This window comes from Ornithorhynchus anatinus, chromosome 16 (genome assembly GCF_004115215.2).
Source record: "Ornithorhynchus anatinus isolate Pmale09 chromosome 16, mOrnAna1.pri.v4, whole genome shotgun sequence".
NCBI lineage: Eukaryota > Metazoa > Chordata > Mammalia > Monotremata > Ornithorhynchidae > Ornithorhynchus > Ornithorhynchus anatinus.
In genome coordinates this window covers 37,087,172-37,109,254 of record NC_041743.1, presented here as the reverse complement: position 1 = coordinate 37,109,254, position 22,083 = coordinate 37,087,172, and the positions used below count along the sequence as shown (strand labels likewise).

General features: G+C 55.6%; 2 protein-coding genes across 7 annotated transcripts in view; both read right to left on the bottom strand.

Annotated features, from left to right (window-relative positions):
- Positions 1–547: 547 nt before the first annotated feature.
- On the bottom strand, positions 548–17,641 carry ERLIN1 (ER lipid raft associated 1). Its single transcript, XM_029081150.1, has 11 exons — positions 17,289–17,641; positions 14,585–14,666; positions 11,638–11,684; positions 10,547–10,608; positions 9,889–10,014; positions 8,738–8,811; positions 5,327–5,385; positions 5,043–5,134; positions 3,625–3,714; positions 2,837–2,916; positions 548–2,229 (listed from the first exon to the last, which is right to left on the bottom strand). The coding sequence occupies exons 1-11, from the start codon at positions 17,399–17,401 to the stop codon at positions 2,005–2,007; spliced, it is 1,050 nt and encodes a 349-aa protein (XP_028936983.1). The 5' UTR covers positions 17,402–17,641; the 3' UTR covers positions 548–2,004.
- Positions 17,642–20,368: 2,727 nt separating this feature from the next.
- The window catches only part of CHUK (component of inhibitor of nuclear factor kappa B kinase complex), a 39,009-nt gene continuing 37,294 nt past the window's right edge, over positions 20,369–22,083 (bottom strand). For all 6 annotated transcript variants that reach the window (XM_029081054.2, XM_029081053.2, XM_029081049.2 and 3 more), the window contains one exon: positions 20,369–21,743. In XM_029081054.2, coding sequence (XP_028936887.1) covers positions 21,717–21,743 — 27 coding nt within the window. In that variant the 3' untranslated portion in view covers positions 20,369–21,716. The remainder of the gene's footprint in view (positions 21,744–22,083) is intronic.

Sequence of the window (22,083 nt, the reverse complement as noted above, 5' to 3'; positions counted from 1 at the left end):
TAGTCCATTGACAGGGACCAACAGCTCTCCTAGGTGAGTGTTTCTCTGGGTGGGTGTGTGGAGAAGGAGGAGGAGGAGGAAGGGGCTATTTTAAAAAAAAAAAAACACACAGAACCCCAGCCTCAACTTTCCTCCCGTGCCTTCATTAAATCTGCCACGTTGGTGGCTGAGAGCACAGAGAGAGCTGCGCTGACTCCCGCAGACTCCTCGAGATGGGGCCGGGTTTCACCTTACCCTCTGCCTCACGGGGCTGGGTCCTGCCGGGTCTCAGCGAGGGGTCCTCGGGCCCTTTGCTGCAGGCGACCCAAAAGCCCAGTCCTGGGCTCCTTCCACCTTCCCCGGGTCTGGGTAGTGGTCAGAACATCTGTTTCCTTCGGGTCAGGCAGCCTGCACAGGGTGAGAGAGCTTTGAAAATTATTTCAGGATGCTGCCGCCTCAGGCCGGGGTCCAGCTTGTCTCCGGAGCATCACTTGGGACGGCTCAGGCACACAAGGTAAGCAACCTTCTCCCCCCAACCTTCGCTCGTACACCTGCCACCACACAACAATGGTAGTAAAATAATTTTATTTTATCAAAAAATGCAACATATAAATTTCAACTTCCAAGATTACAGCATCGTTTCGCCGGAGGAACGGCCCTGAGGGAAGGGGAGGTCGGGGCTCATTCAGGGAGGGAAGTGGGTTTAACCAGGCTCTAACACAGCCCCCTCCATAACGGGGCATGTCTGCACTGTACAAGTGGGGTCGTCATCTCAGGGCCTAATTTTCGGTCTAATTCATTAAAATCAGAAGTCACTAAGGAAGCACAAGAAGGACAGTAGCCCAGATTTGTGAGTTCAAGAAAAATATTTGGGCTTGGTACCATTTCAGAGGGAGCAAAATGTGGAAGGCAACTGTCTTGAAGAAAAAAAATGACCCCCGCCCCCTAGCAGCAGGATCTGGGGCCCTGTTGCACATCAAACGTGGATCTGTCCTCCATCTGGAGTACTGGCCCAGAGGCGCCGCCACCTTGACTGGATTTGGCACTTGCGGGGCTGAAGGGAGGGAGGGGTATCTTTGCTTTCCTGCCCCCAGCCTTCAAAAGCAGCATTCCCACGGGGTCAGGGGCCCAAGGACAGGGGATCGGACCTTACCGCTTCGAATCGGGGAGGAGCGGTGGAGCGTGGCCGCCTCCTTCCAGCCCAGCCGCGAGCCATCACGGCCGCCCCCGGCTCTGAGCCCGTGCTGGGAGCCAAGGCTGGGGTCAGCACTTTGCTTGTTGCTGGAATTTTTTTGGGCAACAGTGCAGTCGAGCGAACAGGCATTGACTGCCCCCTGCTCTACCCTCTTACTTGGCTGCCTGCCCGGGGTCGGGATGACAACCGCGGTTGGCTCGGCTTTCCGATTCCTCGAGATGGGCCGGTGCCAAGGAAGGAGGGTGATGATGCCCGCCGGCGACACCGCGCTTGAGGTGAGCGAAGACTGTCATGAGGCCCGCAAACCTGGCTGCCCCAGGAAGCCTTCCCACAGTCGGGGCTCGGGTGGGGGACGGGCGAGGCCGACAGCGTAAAACTAGTAAACCGCCGGGTCAGACGCGAACGGCCATCCGTGAGAGCGCCCCCCTCGGCCGAGATGCAATCGGGTCGGTCAACGTGGGGTTCATCCCCATCCCGGGCCCCGCAGAGACCGATGCAGACGGGATGAGGCGACGTGGAGCCGCAGCGGCGGGCCGGGCGGAAATCTATTTGAACATTCCAGTGCAGGCAGTAGCTCAGGATGGAGAGTTTCTCCCTCGTTCACAAGCACCGGTTTACAAAGGAGCCTGAAACAAACCGTGGCTGGAAGAGCCAATCCAAAAAGCGGGGCGGCGTCCCCGTGAGTCTGTGGAGAGACCGAGTCCGCCCCAGAGAGCAGGGGCAGGAGGGGAGGGATCCAGCACTCTGTGAGGCTGGAGGCGGCCAGCCTCACCCCCCGCACCTGGGTCCCCGGGGCTGCTTGCCAAGTGTGAACATTTCCACCTGTTGCATCAACCTGTGCTCTGGGGGCTCTGGACCGGGCTTCTCCCCGTGGGAGCGGGGGCCTCCTTGGAGAGCAGAGAGAGTTCTCGCACTGTCCTGGCGTTGCCACCCGCCGCTTTGAGGGGACAGGAGTCCACGAACATACCGGGGATGTTACGGCCAAAGTAGATCTTACTGTTCGCGGCGATGGCCTGGTACTTCTTCAGCTCGAGGTACTCGGGGGTCAGTTTCAGCTGCAGCGGGAAGGGGAGGAGAGGGGGTGTTGTACACAGAGGCTGGGGCGACTCTGCTCGCTCGTCTGTTCTCCTTCCACCAGCCCTGCTGGGCAGGCCTGGTCCAACGGTGCCCACCCCCAGGCAAGGAGGGCCCGGCCGGGCAAGAGGCTGGCAGGGGCCTCACTGCTGTATTCGACCCTCCCAAGCACTCAAAAGGGTGCACGGCACATAGTATTAGAGAAGCAGCGCGGCTCAGTGGAAAGAGGGCGGGCTGGGGAGGCAGAGGCCATGGGATCAAATCCCGGCTCCACCGCTTGTCAGCGGTGTGACTTTGGGCGAGTCACTTAACTTCTCTGTGCCTCAGTTACCTCATCTGTAAAATGGGCATTAAGACTCAGCCCGTGGGAAAGCCTTGTATCCTCCCCAGCGGTTAGAACAGTGCTTTGCACATAGTAAGCGCTTAACAAATGCCATTATTATTAGTAGTAGTGATCACTCAAAAATCATCCATTAGTCCCCCCCTTCCTCTGCATCCAAGACCCACCCTGGGACCAGAAGAGGGACAACAGGGCAACCTCCCACCTCCCGGGCTCCAACCGTGAAAGAGGGGCAAGCTCAAAGTCACCTTGTTCGAGGTGGCGTGCTTGTAGGCGGTGTAGAACTCGGCATCCGCTTTTGCCTTCTCCCGGGCCAGGAAGGCGGAATCTAGCGGACAAAGCAAAGAACAGGTAAGACATCCTAGGGAGGGCAGCCTCTTCTGTGCCCGCCCCAGCCCCGGAACGCCCCCCTCTTCTGCGTTCCCTCAATCTGGGCCCCAGGGAGACCAGTCAGGCCCAGGGTTGGGGTGGAGCTCCTCCGCCCCTGCCCAGCTGTCCCCGCTCCCTGAGGTGTGGAGCCAGTCCAGGGCCATGGAGGGTGAAGAGGGACCTAAGGGGTGGGGTTAAGCAGTTGGGAACAACTGGCTGAGGAATACACAGGAACCCAAGAATCCAGATCGGAAGCGGGACTCGGTTTTTCTGGGTCGCCTGGGGGTTCACGGTTTCTGCCATCTCAGGATGATCTCAGGCAGCTCTTAATACAGCTGCCTGTATTAAATGCTTGGGAGGCTTGAATAGAAAAGTAATGTCTCTAAACGGGCGTTGGCTGCACGTTCCCTGACGGGCAGGCGGATCGGCTGCCGGGTGCTACACGCGGCAGATCCTCCCACCGACTGGCTGGCTGGAGAGGGGCCCCATTTTACAGAGGAGTAAGACGAGCCCCCCCCGCCTCTTTCTTCTCTCCCCCTGTCAATTCAGGCCCCAGGGATGAGACTCCAGCCCCTGAAAGGGGGGAAGCTCCCACTGGCTGGCTGGGGCCCCGACCCCTGCCCGTTCTGCCAATCCCCCAAACTGTGGGAGAAGGCCCACTCCGTACCTTCGATTTCAGAAATGCGCTTTTCCGTTTCCTTCTCCATGACCTTCTGCTGAAACCGGATTTTTGCCACTTGAGCGGTCTTCTCGGCTTCTACGATTCCAAGTGGGAAACAATGGCAGCTTTTGTGGGCTGGGGGTCGGCGAGGCCGCGCTCGCTGCCCCGTCCGACAACGCACCCCGGCTGACTGACCCCGAGTCTGGGGGCGGGAGGGGAGGAAAAGACACAGCCTCGTAGCTGGAGAGTGAGCCAGGGTCCCCCAAAGCCCTGCTCCTGTCCCCAGAGAGAAGTGCAGCACTCTCAGTGAAGGAAAAAACAAAACAAAAGTTGGGATGTTTCAAAACTGAAATTTCTCCCCGGGGCTGCTCGGGCTTGTTGCTCTCTTCCTGGTCTCCCCCATCCACCCAGTCAAACTAGTGCCCTTCGGCCCATCGCCCCTAAAGCTGACCGTTGGGCATAGGAAGACCGGCCCCCAGGGGTGTCCTCAGCCCCTCACAGCCCTGAGGTTTTAGAACAGAGAAGCAAGCGGAGGTGAGAGTGGGATTCTACCCGACCAAGTCACGGGAACAACTGAGGTGCTTCCCTCTACGCTGCAGTCAGCGGAGGCTGCTGAAGGAGGCTGGCTTCGGCTGGTGGGCGGGAGGTCGCCGGGTGCCAAACACAGGTGGGAGGAGGCTCCTCGCTCGAGCCGCGGCAGCTAATAGGGACCCAGCGGGAGGGTTCCCTCCCACTCTGGTTCTCTGACCTTTCCCAGAGACACCTCGGTCCCCAGCTGAATTGAGTGAGGGGCTGCAGGCGTCTGAGGACGTGGCCATTTTTCCGCTTCCCGTTATAACTGCCCAGGCAGCAGGGCGGTTACCACACACCCTGTAGCAACCCCATCAAGCCCACCACCTCTGCTATTACAACCAGCTGCCAAGATTCTTCCGGACCTTCCAGCAGGCCACAGCTCCCCTCCTACCACATCCTATTTCTCGTCTGTAAGTGCCTTGCGGCCAGGGATTGTGTCAGCAGAGAACACGGCTACCAACTCTGCCGTACCCTACTGTCCCCAGGCACTCAGTACAGTGCTCTGCACACAGTAAGTGCTCAATAAAGCCCACTGATCGATACAGGAAACTCCCTCGGTGGATTCTCCACTGAGATCAGCCTCGGGCCCACTCCCCTCCTCACCCCCAGGGCTGAACACGGCAGCAGGGGGAGGCGGTCCCTCAACGAAGCCAGTCTTGGCTCCGATTTGTAGTTTTAGAAGTTCTGGTCTGCAAGACTCCCTGTGAGGTCTACTGCCCCAGACCTGGCCAAGCAGAACATTAAGTGGTCAAGCGTGGGCTTGGCTAGAAGCAGCTCAGGCATCCAAAAACAATCTTGGGGTCACGGGGTGGGACGGGGCAGACGCGCGCACACTCTCTCGTCCGCTCTACCTATCACTGCCTTCTTCCTCTCGGTCTCTGCTTCTTTCTCCACCACCTTTTGCTTCTGTGCTGCAATAAGGAGTTTGGTCTTCTCAGCCTCCCTGTTAAGCACAACAATTTAGGGAAAAGTTAGACATTTTTCTCTCCTGCGCTAAAGTCACAGCCAGAATTCCCCATACAACAACTAGGGAGTACTGATATGACCCGTTGTAAGCTGTGAGCGCTCCCGCTAGACTATAAGCTCCTTGGGGGCAGGCAGTGGAAAATAATGTGAGCTTAGGCATTTTACTCACATTAGCTCAAAGTTTCTTCTTATGGCCTCTGGGATTTTGGGTTTTGTAACACGCACGGCCTACAAAAAACAAAAAGCCAAAGAGGGTTTAAGGGAGAAGTTTTGACTTTGCAGCTCTGCAGGCGTGAAGGAGCTCTCAGGAACGCGCTGAAATGCATGTCGATTAAAGAACAGGACAGCCAAAGGGGTGGCTGGGACGGCGGTCACACCCTGCCTGCCGAGGGTCACACCCTGCCTGCCACCAACACTCCATCCCGTCCCCCTCCACCTACCCTTGGAAGAAATAAGGCGTTTCCGCATAAGCTGGGTGGACCTCTGGTTTGACCCGTCCTCTTCCCCTGACTACCTAGCACACTTTCAAAAACCTCCGGGGAAGAGTTTGGGATTGGGAAAGATGATTGCTCCTAAGGAGCCTGGGGGACTTTTGGTTACCCAAGCAATCTAACAACGGATGAACCTTGTCCTTCCCCAACTTGCAGCTGGAAGGCACCGACCCCGTCTGTGTGGGTACACAGAGGGCTAAGGGGCAAGCGGTTCTGTCGCGGAACCGTGACTCAGATCCTTCCATCTCTGGGGAGGGGCCACCTACCAAGACATCGTCTCTCTGGCAATGATACCGTGTTTCTTAAGAGAGAAGATTCCCCTCGGGAAAGTTGAAAACCTTTAGGGAGATCAATTTCTGCTACCAAGTCCTGAGGAAAGTAGATCGAGCTTCAGAAGAGGAATGTCGCACCTGAAACCGGAGCACTGCAAAACAGAGATTCCTCTAAGGAGACGGCAAAGTCTCAGTCTCCGAATGGTCGCTCTTCAAGGCCCCTGGCCATGAGTTTGAAGGAAGCCTGTCAACCTTTAGGTGCTAATCACAAGGCCAATGGTCACAAAACTCTGTCCTTGGATGGGGAAAGAGCACTTTAATAAATAGTGGGGGAGCATTCTGAAAGATCTGGGTAATAATAATTATTTGTTAAGCACTTACTATGTGCCAGGCACTATTCTAAGCGCTGGAGTAGATAGGAGATAATCAGGTTGGACACAGTCCCTGTCCCACATAGGGCTCGGTCTTAATCCTCATTTTACAGATGAGGTAATTGAGCCCCAGAGAAGGGAAGTGACTTGCCCAAGGTCACCCAGCAGACAAGTGGCCGATACAGGATTAGAACCCAGGTCCTTCTGATTCCCAGACCCGTGCTCTATCCATTTGGCCACGCTCCTCTGTTAAGGTGTTAAGCTGCTCATCATAGCGGGTAAAGTGACATACACTTACCGAGCCCTGAAGTTCTGATGATACAGAGATGAAGAGTACACAGCCCTGAACTAAGCAGTTGGAAGCATTCACTTGAGTAAGAGACACAGTTCCTACCCCCAAAGAGTTTACAATCTGAGGGGACTGACAGGCAGAAGCAACTCACAAACAGCTGGTGGAGAAACAGCACTCTAGTGTTGACAGACATATAGAAGGATAAATAAGTCCCAAATAGAGAATTTGCCTAAATGCTAAATGGAAGTGCAAAGGGCAGAATACAAGAGATAAGATCCAAGAAGGGAGGGCGTAAATCGGAGCAAGCCTCTTGGACGAAATGAGATCTCAGAAAGGTACCGAGGATGGAGAGAGCTTTGGTCTGGCAGATTTGAAGGGCGAGGGTGTTCCTAGCAGGAGGAAGAGCGTGGGCATGAGGCTGGGGGCTGGAGAATCGAGCAAGAGGCACAGTGACGTGAATTTGACGGGAACCACGAGCGCAAGCTGGGGTGTAGTGGGTAAAGACGGTGGTTAAGTGAAAGAGATAAAGCGAGAAAGAGAGATGACAAGGGCACGCACAGACTGATGAAGACCCTTAAAGAAAATGGTCGGGAGTTTCTGCTTCAAGTGGAGAGGAATGGAGGCGCCAGCTCTCGCGGAAACAATTCCCCCCCGCCCCGGGGTAAACGCAGAGTCCAGGCTCTCAATCACCTACAAAGTTAAATGAAAAAGTCAACTGAGCTTATTTTCCAGGGCAAGAGCTCCCTTTTTTGGCACCTCCCCCATCCCAGTGCCTTCTACTTCACACGTTCTGGGAAACCGAGATGAATTCTGCCCTTTACAAATTTTACTTTCCCCCCCGAGCTCCTCTTCTTATTTCTTTCCCAGCCATCACTCGCTGAGGAGCCCCAAGGAGGCTCGGGGAACCCGAGCGCCCAGGAGAGGGGCTGAGGTTCTGAAGCCCCCAGGGGAAGGACTGGGAAGAAGTGGGAGGAGGGGCAGGAGCCCCTCTGCTTCCCCACTTTTTCACCCTCACCCTTTAGCAGAACTGGAAAGGTGGTGGAAACTCAAGTGCAGCGTTAGTGAACCCCTCCTGGACGCTTCTCAGCCCAGGGATCAGTTCTGATATCCTGCAGCCGGGGAAGGCCCCAGGGCACTCTTGGAGCATCCCTCTCGGCACCTGGAAATACCCCTGGGGTCACTGCCGGTCTCGTTGGGGAAAGGGACCGGGAAGGCTGAGCAACTCAGCTCTGGTCACGGTCAGAGTGCTCTTTCTGCCAACATCACCATCGTCGCCTCGGGCATCCGTAAGTAGAGCTCCCCCCCAGATGCTGCTTGGGATGACACAATAAGACACATCCCTGATGTTGGAGAACTCTACAATACGTATCCCTCTTGTTCCCATCTCTAGGGGACAGAATCAAAGTTGTCTCCATCCCCAGCCGCTGACCGCACTGACCCTGATCGCCCGCTGACCTCCAGAACATTTGGACACCTACCTACCCGGAGGAAGATTCCCGTGAGGGACCCATGGGGTCGGGTGAAGGATGGGAGGAGAAGATGATGCTGGGAGCTGCAGAACTTAATGCTCCACTCCTCTCAGTTGCCGGTAAGGGCTGCCCATTAGCCTTATCTACACAACCTACCCACAGAGACATTGGAAACCACCACACACCTTAGAGGATCAGAGTCTGAATCTGGGCCAAACTGCGGGAGACTTCCGCTGACAACTCTACAAATTCCTCACAAATCACTGGCCAACTACAGAGGGTAGAAACAACTGCTGAAGCCAGAAGAGAATGGTCAGAGGGGCTTCTGGGAGGCGCTCCGGAAAACCAGTTTCTCCCAACACTTCATTTCCATGAAAGTGGCGGGGCAGCCTAGGCGAGTTCTAATTTTTTTTTTAAATGTGTCTCAGCTTGCTTGTCAGTTCCCTCTAAGGGCACTGAAAAGGAACGTACTAGCAGAGCAGGCTACGGGAGCCTTCTGATTTGGAAGGCACTCAGAGGGCAAAACGCCCAAGAGAACCTGACAAAGGTTGGCTAATCTGCTCACGTCCAGCTGGGCCACGTTTCTTTCGGGCCTCCCAAGTTCACAATCTCGCGAGGCTCCAATGCAGAAAGGCTCAGGTTCAGAGCCCCCTGCCCTCAACCCCCACCGAGAGAATGAGCCTACCTGAATCGTCAGCCCCGGAGCCATGACGTTCAAATCCTTCTGCAAGGCCAGCTTCAGGTTCTCATCTATCTGATCTGTGTTCAGAGGCAAAGAAAAGCACATCCGTGACCCTTAGCAATGACAGAGTTAAGCCTACCGGGCTCGAGCCCGGACTTTACGCCATATGATTTTTCGTCTCTGTTCTTGGAGTGGAGGTACGCTCCGCTGCCCATTCTACCTTCGAGGCAGGTAAACTGAGGACGAGAGCGAGGTGAACGAGGTCTGGGGGAGGGGAGGAGCCTGGATTGGGACGCTCAGACGGTGGCATGACATCGTGAGCCAGGAGACAATCACCGCTGGCATCTCGACGAGCCATGGATTCTCCCAGTCCTAGCCTTCATGGGGACACCCAGAGTCCGACGAGTGGACCAGGCCCTCACCTCCCCACGACCTTTTGGGTGACTGGAGCTTGAGGACAGAAATCAAAGGGTCTGCATGACTCTGCCTTCTCCTCCCTGCTGTTAGGGACCCTCCCTCCCGGTCCCTTTTTTCCCCCCTTCTACCTCGGCTGTCTGCCCCTCCCTCCTTCGGCCTAATTTTCACCAAGCAGAAGCTCCTGAGTCAGAGTCTCTTCAGAGATCTCACAAACGTGTCTACCTACTTGGTGGTATTGTACTCTCCCAGGCGCTCAGTACCGTGCTCTGCTCAATACCATAAATGCCACTGAACCTTCGCAGGCGCATCCTGCGGCTTTGTGGGCGAAACTCATCATTAGGTTCCACAGTGGTAAAAGCAGCGGGCTGACCCTCAAAAAGTAGCCAGTTGCAAGAACAAAAACAACCACCCAGTCTTGCTGAGTTTTCAATCGAAGGCTTGAGGGAATAATTTAAAAAAAAAAAAAACCCACCTCACCACATTCTTGAGGAGCCAATTATCATACTCCCTTAAACCCAAGGAGTTTTAGAGTCACATAACAAGTCAGGGAACCCGCGCAGAGCAAGATTTGTTTTAAAGTAATGAGCAGCTCCTTTTATCAATTTGGGGGATCCGTCTAAAAATGCCATAACGCCTGATAAGGTATTTTTTAGTCTAACCCGATATCACAAGGAGTGTAATTTAATTCCGGACGAACAACTCATCATTTCTATATCCCAAACAAAGCACACACTTACCAAACAACTCGATATAAACTTCCTGAAGTGTGTGGGCGCTACAGAACTGGTTCAGCTCATGGTGGATCTTATTGAAGATCAACGTCTTATCGTAGTCTGCAGTGTAGTTCTTCACAATGTCAAACACTGAAAGAGAGGAGCGATCACCACCCTCTATAAAGCACGTCAGAGGAGGGGGCAGAGGAGGCTGGCTTATCCAGTGGCAGAAGAAACGGGTCGGGGAGAGATGGTCTCTTCCTTATAAACAACTCCCACACAAGGCCAGGTTAACTTCTCTGTTCCTCAGTTACCTCATCTGTAAAATGGGGAGCGAGTCTGTGAGCCCCACATGGGACAACCCGATCACCTTGGATCCACCTCAGCACTTAGAACGGTGCTCGGCACATAGCGCTTAACAAACGCCACTATTAATTACTATCATTCGGCTCCTCACAACCCAAAGGGGCTGGGCCCAGGTTACAGAGTCCCGAGGTTCGACTTGGGCCGCGTTCTCTGGGATGTCCTAACTCCCGATGCCACGTGGAGGAAAAGAGGGGAACCCCGGGACCCCCGGGGACTTGGGCTCTGAACAAGGCTGCTGGGTAACAGCCTTCCCAGGGTGCAGATGGGAAGCTCAGAGGGAATTCATTTTATCACGATCGAAGAAGCCGAACTGTACCTGCACAAGGAGCCAGCATATTCACCACTTCTATCCGGTCGATGTAGATCATGACCCCACCACTAGAAACAAACACAAATGCCACGGGTCACGACTCGATCCCCGGCTACAAAAACCGAATTTCAATCTCACGTTGCCCCAAAACACACACACCAGCCCCCCCGCCCGCCCCACAACACACAACCTTTGGACACGAAGACCGTCTTTTGCAGAACCTCAATAATAAATAACTACTATGATATTTGTTAAGCCCTTTCTATGTGCCAGGCACTCTTCTAAGCACTGGGATAGATACGAAATCATCAGGTTGGACACTCCCTGACCCACATGGGGCTCACGGTCTTAATTCTCACTTTACAGATGAGGGAACTGAAGCCCAGAGAAGTGAAGTGACTTGCCCAAGGTCACACAGCAGACAAGCGGTGGAGCTGGAAGTAGAACCCAGGTCCTTCTGACTCCCAGGCCCGTGTGCTATCACTAGGCCATGCTGCTTCAAAACTCAAAGGCTCCCACCCAAGTCAGTCAGTCAACCGTATTTATTGAGCGCTTCCCGTTTAAGCCCTCTGACCGTTCAAGCCCTCTGACCGTTCCCCAGGAGTTACTGCCGGGACCAGTCCCCGTTTAAGGGCCCAAGCAGACCTAAGGGCACATGGTGACCCCAAGAATGGACTCCTCAGCCCCGCCTGTACCGACAGTTTCCCCGCCATTCACATGAGCCAGGGGTCCAGTATCAAGCCACCTTCCAGAAGGCCAAACCCCAGCATGGCTCTGGGAATGGCGGGGACTCCGGGAGCCCCCTAGACCGTAAGTTCGCTGTGGGCATGAAATGTGGCTGGTATACTGCTATACTGTACCATCCCGAGCGCTCAGTAGAGCAGTCAGCACACAGCAAGCACGGCTGACTGACAGCCCCTTCACGATCCGCTTGCTGTCTTTAAAGTCATGGCGTACGAGGCTCTCGTTTGGGAGCTGAAAAGGGAAAGACCTCTAAAGGACTCCTAGCGGATGAGTTTCTGACTCCCCTCCTCTGAGGCTGTCTCAAGGGAAGGCAAGCAGGCAGCTGGCCACGGTCAAACAACAGAAAAGCTCACCTGGTCCCACAAGGCACATTTTTCACTTCGTCGGTCTGTAGTGTTGTCTGTAAGGAAAGGCGTAAAAGGTCTCAAAGCATATTCTGCTCGCACAATTTTCCCACGCTATCAGAGGGTCGGCCTTCACAGCTCCTGAGAGGTGCGGGGTTGGGGAAATGCTCTTTAGACTATGTCCCCCGCTAATCATTACGGGGATTCTATTTCAGAATGCAAGGGGACTTGCTAGAAGAGTTAATTCCCTGGTTTATTTCCTAAATAGCGCTAAGTTTGTGCGTTGAACCTGCAAGGAAACACAATTTAAAGGGGACAAAAAAGAAAAGTCCCTCGTCTGGTGAGAGGGAGAGAGAGGTCTGTTCTTTTTCCCAGCACTCGGGGCCGTTCTCCTAGATGGTTTGGCCTTTTGGGACGGTGTCGCGGGCCAATGCAAATCACCCCTGCCGATTCCAAGGTTCGCTCACTGAGACTTTGACCTCTAGGCTTGGCCATATCCCTGTTTACTCCGCTGATTAGGGCAACTGGACTTTTCTCAGTTTTCTGCACACTTGAGGCCATCTCGATTCCCGGCCACGCTACGGGTCCTGCTCAAACCCGCCGCCTGGGTCGTCTTTAGCATAGTCCGCTGCAGCGTCTTCCTCGTTAAACAACTCACTTCCAGCATAACGACTGGAAGCGCGTACTCTGCGCCGAGCTCCGTACTGAGCGACGGGGAAGACACGGGATGATCGGGTCGGAAGCGGTCCCTTTCCCACCTGGGGCTCAGAGCCTTCGGCCAAACGCTACAATCGCTGTTGAAATGATCTTCGCCACTTGAGGTTTCCATCTTGCCACTTCCTCCCCACCTAGAACTTCACAGTAACTTGCCACAGCTCCACCCAATGGGGCCAAAATTCTTCACCCTCCATTTAAAAACCTTTCTTTAGACCCACTTCCTCATGTCTTCGGTCTGTCCCCATCACACCTCCCAGGCAGAGACGCTCACTGGGCCCGTGTACTCGTCCGCTTCTGAACCTGCCTCTCCAATGTATTGCCTTCACTTCCCCAAGATCTCTCCCATTTATTATTTAAACAGTACAAAATCCCATCTCCTCCCGGGAACTATTCCTCTGCAATCCAGTGCCCCTGGAACTGTTTAACTAGGTCTGCCCAGATTCCAACACAGCCACCATTCTTTATGCAATAACTACTCTAGTGAAGTCCAGTTTAGGCCTCGTCTCTCCATAGCCCATTAATTTGTGGAAGAGTGGCAGAACTCTTGTCATTTTACCTGCACCGAGACCCTCAATTTTTTTTGGTTTTGGGTTTTTTTGGGGGGGGGAGTGGGTACAGCTTCCAGGACCCACCAGACAGCCATCCCCTGGTTCCACGCCCACCCTCCTGGAGCTTTTTTGGGTACCTTGGCCTGGTTAAGTCGACTTGTTCATTTAAAGGAAAAAAAAGGGGAGGAAGGAAAAACCAGGGAAAAAAAGCATGGGGGAGGCCCGGTACAGAGCAGACGAGTGTCGGCACTCTCCCCACCACAAAGAACACCTATTTTAAAAAAGAGTGTGCTAAGTTATTTTGAAATCATTTAGCCTCGGTCCAAATGATGCAATGATTTCTGAGTAACCGCCAAAGAGAAATGTAAGGAGAGACATACGGCCCGCATATATTAACAGCTCATTAGCATCGGCAGTTCAGTGGAAGCCTCACCTTCGGCTCCCCAAAAATCAGCGTCCCGACAACTAGAGCCACCGAGGAGACACTTCCAGAAAGGTACAGTGTCGAGGAAGAAAAAAAAAAAATCAATCTGCTATTGGGTAAAAAGGATTCCAATTCCTGTATTCCGGTTCCAGACACCCAAGAGGAGGCCGGTTGGAACCTTGAGCGTCGACCACACCAAGTCCTTGGCCCTCTTGCTGTTGGATATTTTAAGAAGGCCGAACCAGAAGCTTACTTAGCGGGATGCCTGGTGAAGTTACGAGCCTTAGATTAAATAACAGATTTATATTCTCCCGAGATCAGAAAACAGAAAGCTGCCCAGCTTCAGCTAAACCCAAAACTCGTCTGAGTCACCAAGCTGACGACGCTAGTCACGCTCTAATCCTATAAAGTCACCTTGCTCTCGCGAAATCCTCGGCTACACCGTCAAACCTACGATGTCTTCTACAGTCCTCGGCCCAACAGACCGGAAAAGGTATCCGGGGCGGAGAGCCGGGCGGAATTCAAACGCGCCTGACCGTCCCTCAGAGTTACGAGAACCTATCAGCCCAGCAATCAGGAAAACCAAACTTTCCGAAATAGCTTCCTGAACCGCCAACGGGGTTCTCGGTGGGTGTCCTCCTCTAGAACCCAGACGGAGAAGAGGCGATGTGAGCAGCGGAAGACAGCTTCACAGTTCACTCTTGCTTAGAGAGAACGTGGGTTTCCACAAAAAATAATGGGAGTGGGGCATGCATCTGCCTGAACTGGAGAAACAAGGAGGACTTTTTTTATGGCATCCATTAAAGTGCTTATTACAGGGCAATCACGGTACTAAGCACTGGGATAGATACGAGCTAATCAGGTTGGACATAATCCATGCCCCACGTGGGCCTCACAGTCTTAATCCCCATTTTACAGATGAGGGAGCTGAGGCCCGAAAGTTAAGTGACTTCCCCACGGTCACCCAACTGACGAGTGGCTTTCAAACGCCAATGCTTGGATTGAAATCAACGATTCCACCTAGAAAGCCAGTAAGGAAATAAATCACTCTTTGTGGGGCAAAGGGAGGTGAGGGCACCCTTCACGCCAGTGTTGAGCTTCCCCCAAATAACAACTGCGGGATTCGTCGAGGACTTACTATGCGCCAAGCACTGAGGTAAGTACAAGATGATCGGTGGCTGGGGCGGGCCGGGGGGGGGAGAAGGGGCCCACGACCCCTGTCCCACACGGGGTTCCCAGTTTCAGGGTGCCCCTAGGAATCACTCACCTGCACGGATCTGTATGTGGTAATGAAAGGCAACATGATATGATAGCCAGGTCCACTGGGGCTAGTTAGCAAAGCTCCTCCCCTGCAAAAGTTCCAGTGGGTTAATGGGTTGAAGTTAGACGAACGATTTTCTCCAAACCCGGAGTTTGGAAACAGCTCTTAGACCGTAAGCTCCTTGAGGCAGGGTCCGTGTCTACCCCTACTCCACTCCCGAGCGCTTAGGCCGGTGCTCCACACATAGTGAGCGCTCAATAAATACCCCTTAGCGATGGAACAGTGCGGGTCCACCAGACCGGCCTCACCAGTCACAGAACAAATCCAATGCGTAAGAAGCTCCAGATCGTCCAAACAACCCAAAACTCCCCGAAAAGGGTCGGCCATTTCTAATTCAGGAAGAAGCCAAAGTTAAAAAACTGAACGTCGCCGGCCTACGGCAACTCGGAAGGGGCGACGGCAGGTTGGACGCCCCTCCCACCCACCCTCCACCCCTTCTTAGGGGAGACCCCCTGGAGCGGGATGGCGGGCATTAGGATCGCCGGAGGGGCCGACTTTCCGTTTGTCTGCCGGGATGATTCCTTAACAAATTCAAAATACACAGGCCAGCCGGAGAGACTGCCGGACAAGAGCAGGCACACCTGCCCGGTCAATCCCTCGATCAATAATATCTATTGAGCGCTAACTGGGTGCAGAGCACTGTACCAAGCAGCACTTGGGAGAGGAGAGTACCCCAGAGTCGGCAGACATGTCCCCTACCCGCAGCGAGTGTACGGTCCAGAGGGACAGACGTTACGACGAATTACGGATAAGGGAGGACGCACAGCGTGCACCACTCGACAGTAGGGCGGCTCTATCTGAGGTTATGGGTTCTAATCCCGGCTCCACCACTTGGCCGTCGTGTGGCCTCGCGCAAGTGACTTCACTCCTCCAGTAAAATGAGGATTGAGACCGTGAGCCTCATGTGGGACAGAGACCGGGTCCAACCCAATCTGCCTGTAAGCAACCCAGCGCTTAGTACAGTGCCTGGCACGTAGTAAACGCTTAACACACACCACAATTACGATTACTGAGCGGGAGTGACAGACGGGCTTTTTGTCGTCAACCCTTTATCCACACCTCCCTCATCCCCACAGGCACTCACGGACAGACAGGCAATTTATGTATCTATATTAATATCTGTCTCCCCCGGTAGACTGCAAGCTCACTGTGGGCAGGGAACGTGCCTACTAACTCTGCTGTACTGTACTCTCCCGGGTGCTTATTACAGTGCTCCGCATACAGTAAGCGCTCACTAAAAACAAGGAAAGCAAGCCACGTCAGGCTCTACGAAGAGCAGCTCCGACCACAAATCGATCAGTTGCATTTACAGAGCGCTTAGCGTGCGCAGAGCACCGTACCGGAGTACGACAGAAGAGTGGCGGTTGACAACCACGTTCCTGCCGGGCATCTGCGTGCCAACTGCGAGCAGAGCACCGTACCGGGCACTCAGGAGAGTGCAAGACAACGGAATCGGGAGACGCGGCCCCCGCCCAAAAGATGTGGCCTCAAAGTAGCAGAGACCGCGGGAGGACAGCGGCCATTTCGGCCGTCACCCACCCCGAGGAACCTCCCTCGGTGACACGGTGTTGGACCTCAAGCGCCGTCGGTGATCTCCGCAACTGGGTGGTGGAGTTGTACTTCGGCCTACAATTTCTTTTAGGCCAGCAGCCCGCGTGCAGGGAGCGCGGCCAAGTCGTCCGCCCTTCCTCCTCCGAGCCCAGGCCGGCCGTGCGGAACCGGCTCGCCGGGGCCGGTTCCCTCCGGCCCGGGGGGAGGACTACGACCACCCCCTTGGCCGGTGGCCACGGTCTCCGAGTCGCCCCCGGCGCACGTGCCTCCGTCTCCTCGCTCGAGAGGAGTTCTGGAGGATGAGCCCAAGCGATCGTACTTACTGAGCGCTTACTCTCCGCACGGCATCGTGCTGAGCGGCGGGAGGGTAGGCTTTAACAGCGTGCCAACAACGTAATCGTAATCATAGTATTTCTTAAGTGCTTACTCTGTGCCAAGCGTTGTTCCGAAGGCTGCGGTAGATACGAGGTGATCAGGTTGTCTCACGCGGGGCTCACGGTCTTAATCCCTACTTTCCAGATGAGGAAACTGAGGCCCAGGGAAGTGAAGCCACCGGTCAGGGCAGCCAAGTGGTGGAGCCGGGATTAGAACCCAGGTCCAGCGCCTCCCAGGCCCGGGATCTTGCCACTGAGCATCGGGTCTCGGTGGAAAGGGTCCGGGCTTGGGAGTCGGAGGCCGTGGGTTCTAATCCCGGCTCCGCCACGTCTGCTGTGTGACCTCGGTCGCTTCGCTTTTCGGGGCCTCGGTGGCCTCCTTTGTAAAAGGGGAATTAAAAGGGTCAGCCCCACGTGAGGCAACCTCATGACCCTCCACCTACCCCAGCGCTGCGAACGGTGCCTGGCCCGTAGTAAGCGCTTAAGGGTTATTAGGAGGCCTCCCCCGGCCCCCAGGGGATTGAGGGGCTGGAGGAGGGAACGGGGCCCCCCTCGGATAGGGAAATGAGGGGGGCCCGCCCAAGGTCACTCAGCAGACCGGGGCGGCCGGGGGGTCCGGCTCCCAGGCCGGGCCTCTTGGGGTTCTCCGCTGCTCCCCGGGGCGGGGATCGAGAAGGGACTGGGGAGGCTGGGGGGTCCCCCCGGGGTCGGGGTCGATGCCTGACCTGTAGTAGACGGCGAGGTGTCCCTCGTCGATGCGGTGGATGGAGGCGTAGAGCAGCACGGCGAGCAGCCCCGCCGCGCCCGCCGCCACCGCCCCGGCCTGGCTCATGTTCATCCCGCAACGCACAGCACCGCACCCCGAGCCTCGGCCGGCACGGGGGGGGGGAGGGGAGGCAGGGCACGGGGGCGGCTGAGCCCCCTCCTCCAGACCCCGCTCCCTGCTGCTCCTGCTGCTCCTGCCGGTCCTGCTGCTGCTGCTGCTGCTGGTCCCGGCGGCTCCGGGGCTGGGCAAGGCCGCAGCGGTCGGGGTCCGGGGCTCGGCGGGCAGAGGCTCGGTTCCCCTCCCCGCCCCTCGTCCCCTGTCCCCGCCCCCGCTCAGAGCCGCATCGCCGCCGCCCACACGTGCCACCGCCTCCAGCCCGCCCTCCCTCCTTCCTCCTCCTCCTCCCGCTCCTCCTGCGGGAGCCCCGCCCCCCTCCGCGCCTGCGCCCTGGGCGCCCCCTCCCCGCCTCCCCGCGCCTGCGCCCTGGGCGCCCCCTCCCCGCGCCTGCGCACTGAGCCCTGAGCCCCGTAGGCCGGGAGGGAAGGGAAGCGAGCGGGGACGAAGCAGGCTTTGGCGCTGCCCCGCCCAAATCGGCGGCCCCGTCCCACCTCGTGCACGTGCGCAGTCAATAATCATAATAATGCTGGTATTTGTTAAGCGCTTACTCTGTGCAGGGCACTCTTCTAAGCGTTGGGTAGATACAGGGTCATCAGATTGCCCCGCGTGAGGCTCACAGTCTTCACCTCCCCTTTTCCAGATGAGGGAACTGAGGCCCAGAGAAGTGAAGTGACTCGCCCACAGTCATACAACTGACAAGCGGCAGAGACGGGACTCGAACCCGTGACCTCTGACTCCCAGGACCGGGCTCTTTCCACGGAGCCACGCTGCTTCTCTAACCACTAAGCCCTTGGGAACACGTCAAGAACACATGGCCTCTCTGGTGCACGCTGTTTCCTTCCCTCTGTCTGTCCGCCCCTTCCTTCCCCCCAGATTCCCCTGACAGCCAACGAGGACTACACTGGGAACCCTGTTGTTGGGCAGGGATCCGCCCTATTTGTGGTCCAAGTGTACTCTCCCAAGCGCTCAATACAGTGCTCCGCACACAGTAAGCGCTCAGTAAATACAATTAAACGAATGACCCTTCCCAGGGTATTCCCTGCCTGGGGCGGGGGAACCCCGCATCCCCATCATCTGACGCAGTAGCGATAGTATTAAGCGCTGGCTGATCACAATAGCAATGGTATTTGTTAAGCGCTTACTGTGGGTCAAGCTCTGTTCTGAGCGCTGGGGTGGATACAAGGTCACCCGGTTGTCCCACGTGGGGCTCACAGTCTTCATCCCCATTCGACAGATGAGGTCCAGGGAAGTGAAGTGACATGCCCAGAGTCAAACGGCAGACAAGCGGCGGAGCCGGGACCCACGACCTCTGCCTCCCGGGCCCGGGCTCTTGCCACGAAGCGACGCTGCTTCTCCAAGCAGGGCGGGGCACGGCGAAATGTTCCGCACCGGTCGACGTTGGTCCGTGAAGATCCGGAGGGAAATGTGCAGCGGCAGATGGCTGGCCTGGAGTCAGCCCCTTCTCCCTTCATTTCCAACAGACCGCCACTCCTCCCCCCTCCAACGCGCTACTGAAGTAATTCTCCTTTAAGTCTAACCTTCGCCTCTCTCGCTGTGCTTTAAATCCATTTCTTCTTGCTCCGGTCTGGGTGTTGATCTTGTCACAGGAAGCTGTGCCCCGGAATCCGGGCCAGGGAGAAAGGACCCTGGAAGGGGGATCGTTAGAACCGTCTTTCGGAGCTTTCCCAGTCAGCCACCGCCCCAGTTCCCTGAGCAGCCGGTGGTTTTGCTCACCTTTTCCCTCGCTTCCTCCCTCCAGATGCGCAAATCTCACCTGCTCAGAATATGGTCCCGAGACCTCGCCTCCCCCTGCCCGGGGTTTTCCCTACCTCTTCTTCCTCCCACATCGGTACCTCCGTGAGGCCATGGTTTTCCCACTCTCTTCTCCCCAGTCCCTCCAGAGAAGAGCCAACGGGATCAGCGAACACAGCAGTAAATACAGTGGGAAGACTGAAATCACGGCAGGGAGAACGGTCCTCTAAACTGCTGTGGGCAGGGAACGCATCTCTCAATATCAGTAAAGGTATTCTTTCGGCGCTTACTACGTGCTAAGCGCTGTTCAAAGTGCTAGGGTAGATACAAGTTAATCGGTTTGTCCCATATGGGGTTCACAGTCAATTCCCATTTGACAGATGAGAGAACTGAGGCCCGGGGAAGTTAAGTGACCCGCCCGAGATCACAAAACAGACGAGTGGCGGAGGCGGCATTAGAACCCGGGACCTTCCGACTCCCGCTCTATCCGCTATGCCACGATGCTTTTCTAAGTACTCTCCCCGCCCCCAAGCACTTAGTATAGTGTTCTGTACACGGTGAGCGTTCAATAAAAACCATCGATTGAATTTTCAGAAACCTCCCTCAAGCTCAAGCCTACTCTTCCGAGCTTCGGAGATGGGTGTGCCTTCCCCATCCCGGCTCAATCGGCCTTCTCTCCATCAGAACGACCTCTGAAACTTCCTTCAGATTCTTTAAATCCCGGGGGACGCTCAATGGGGTTTTGTTAATGACTTGTGATTTCTGTTGCTCTCGCCTGGAACCTCTATGATTTCTCCACATCCCCCTCACCGTGTGAAGTCCCGGACGGAAGCCGGGAACAATGCCGAATCCAGAGGGAGGATGGTTTCCTGGCAGAAAGGGGGCTACAACTCTTGAGTTTCCGAATGGCGGGAGACGGCCGAGGCCGCCTACCACGGAACCGCGTTCGAACGCTCCGACGGCAACGTGGCATTCACACGCCGGGATCCTGGTCGATTCGGCTACAGATGCTCACGGGCAGCGGGCGGACTGCTCGCGCTCAGGAGAAGTCGACCGGGTGCTCAGAGAGAGAGAATCAAAGCGGGAATCCTTGCTGTTAGGTAAGGCTGAAGCCTTTCAGAGTGGATCTCTTTGACAAAATTCCCAGGCGATACAGAGATCAGAAACCACTTAACGCATAAAACCTTGAACAGATGCATTTGGGAAACATGAGCTACGAGCCCTAGAATGTAAAAGCATCCTTCACTTTTGTACAAATAAGACAGAGTTCTGAATTCTTACACAATTGTAGTAGATTTACACAAGAGGTGGAAAGAGTCTCTCAAGTGAGAACCCACGGTGATTATCAGAGACCGACTGACATCTAGAAAAAGATCAGCTTCCAATCCTGTACAAAATGACCGGCAGAAAACACAAACCTGCCCGTCGACTGGTGTCACGAATATACATTTTAAATACATATACACACGGGATGCAACATTACATTTCAAATTCTCCGGATTATTTTACACCTCTGCCGGTGCCCAAGGCACCGCTGCAGAATCCTAACCCTGGGGAAAATCAGAGCAGAACCCCAGTGGGAACGAGGGCGATCCCGGGTGGATGAGCAGGAGGAGGGGCGTGGGCCGTTCTTCACAGAAGCGCTCGGTAAACTGCTCCGTGCCCAAGAAGGGCTCAATAAATACCACTCGCTGCTATAGAACCGGCTTGGTTAGCCTCGAGGCGGAGGGATTGGGGGTAATGGTTCTGTCCTTCCACAGACGCTTCCTCTCGCTCCGCCTTGCCCACCGACACGTAGCCCCCTCCCGCCACTCCAACGCCCTTCCCCGCCCCCAACCCCCATCCCCAGCTCCCACCTAAGAGTCGCTGGCTGGACATTCCACCCCCATCCCGCCCAACCTCCACAACCCGGCAGGTCCGATTCCACCCAAACGCCAGCCCGACTGCCCCAGACTGCCAGCCTCAGAGGGGTCCGCTGAACCTTCCTCACTAACCACGTGCCTTGGATGCCACTTGCGATTTTTCACCTCGACACGGCCCCGCTCGAATCTTTTCTTATTAAATAATAATAACTGCGGTACTTCCAGAGGACCCCCCGCCCCGGCCCATCGATTAAGATGGGTTGGGACTTGCCCACTGGAGGCAGGGATACGAGGCCCACGAGAAACAGGGACTGTGGCGGATGTGACTGTACCTACTGCCCGGCAGCTGGTGCAGAGTAAGTGCCTAATGCATAGCACAATTATTACTATTACCACCGTGCCTCTGTCACAGCTGAACGAAACGTGCACGGGAAGATTGTTTTTAAAGCAAATGAAAAACCCGGTTGCCGTTCTTGAAGGCTAAGCGGTTTCCCCCCACCCTCCCGCACGATCCGGGTTCCGACCCGGGGTCGTTTGGCGGCGGGGGGCGGCCCTCGGGGGCTGCCCATCCCACAGCACCGGGGACTGGCTAATCTGAAAGTCCACCTTCACCTCCTGGGACCCTCGGGGATCTGGGTTCAATCGGGTGCCCGTCGTTACTTCAGCCAACTCCAATCAAGACTCTAAAAACCAAACGTAAGGAGAAGAAAAAAAAAGGTACGTTTTCAAGGCGACCGTCTGGTAAAACCGCGAGGTCTTCGATAAGAGGCCCGCAAGTCGCTAAAGCGTGTCAACGCCGATCGGCAAAAATGGCAGCGCGGCGGGGAAATGAAATGGGGGCGAAACGTGGCCCAGCGTCCCCTTGAGCCGTTCACTCTCTAGGGTGGGACCTCGAGCCAGAGCCAGCCGGCAGGGACACGGAGTCGGTTCCCCATTTACCCGTGAGCGCGCTACAGGGGAAAGAACCGAAAATCTAGCTGGATCGCATCTCTTGGATAGATTGCGGTTGGGGAACTGGGAACC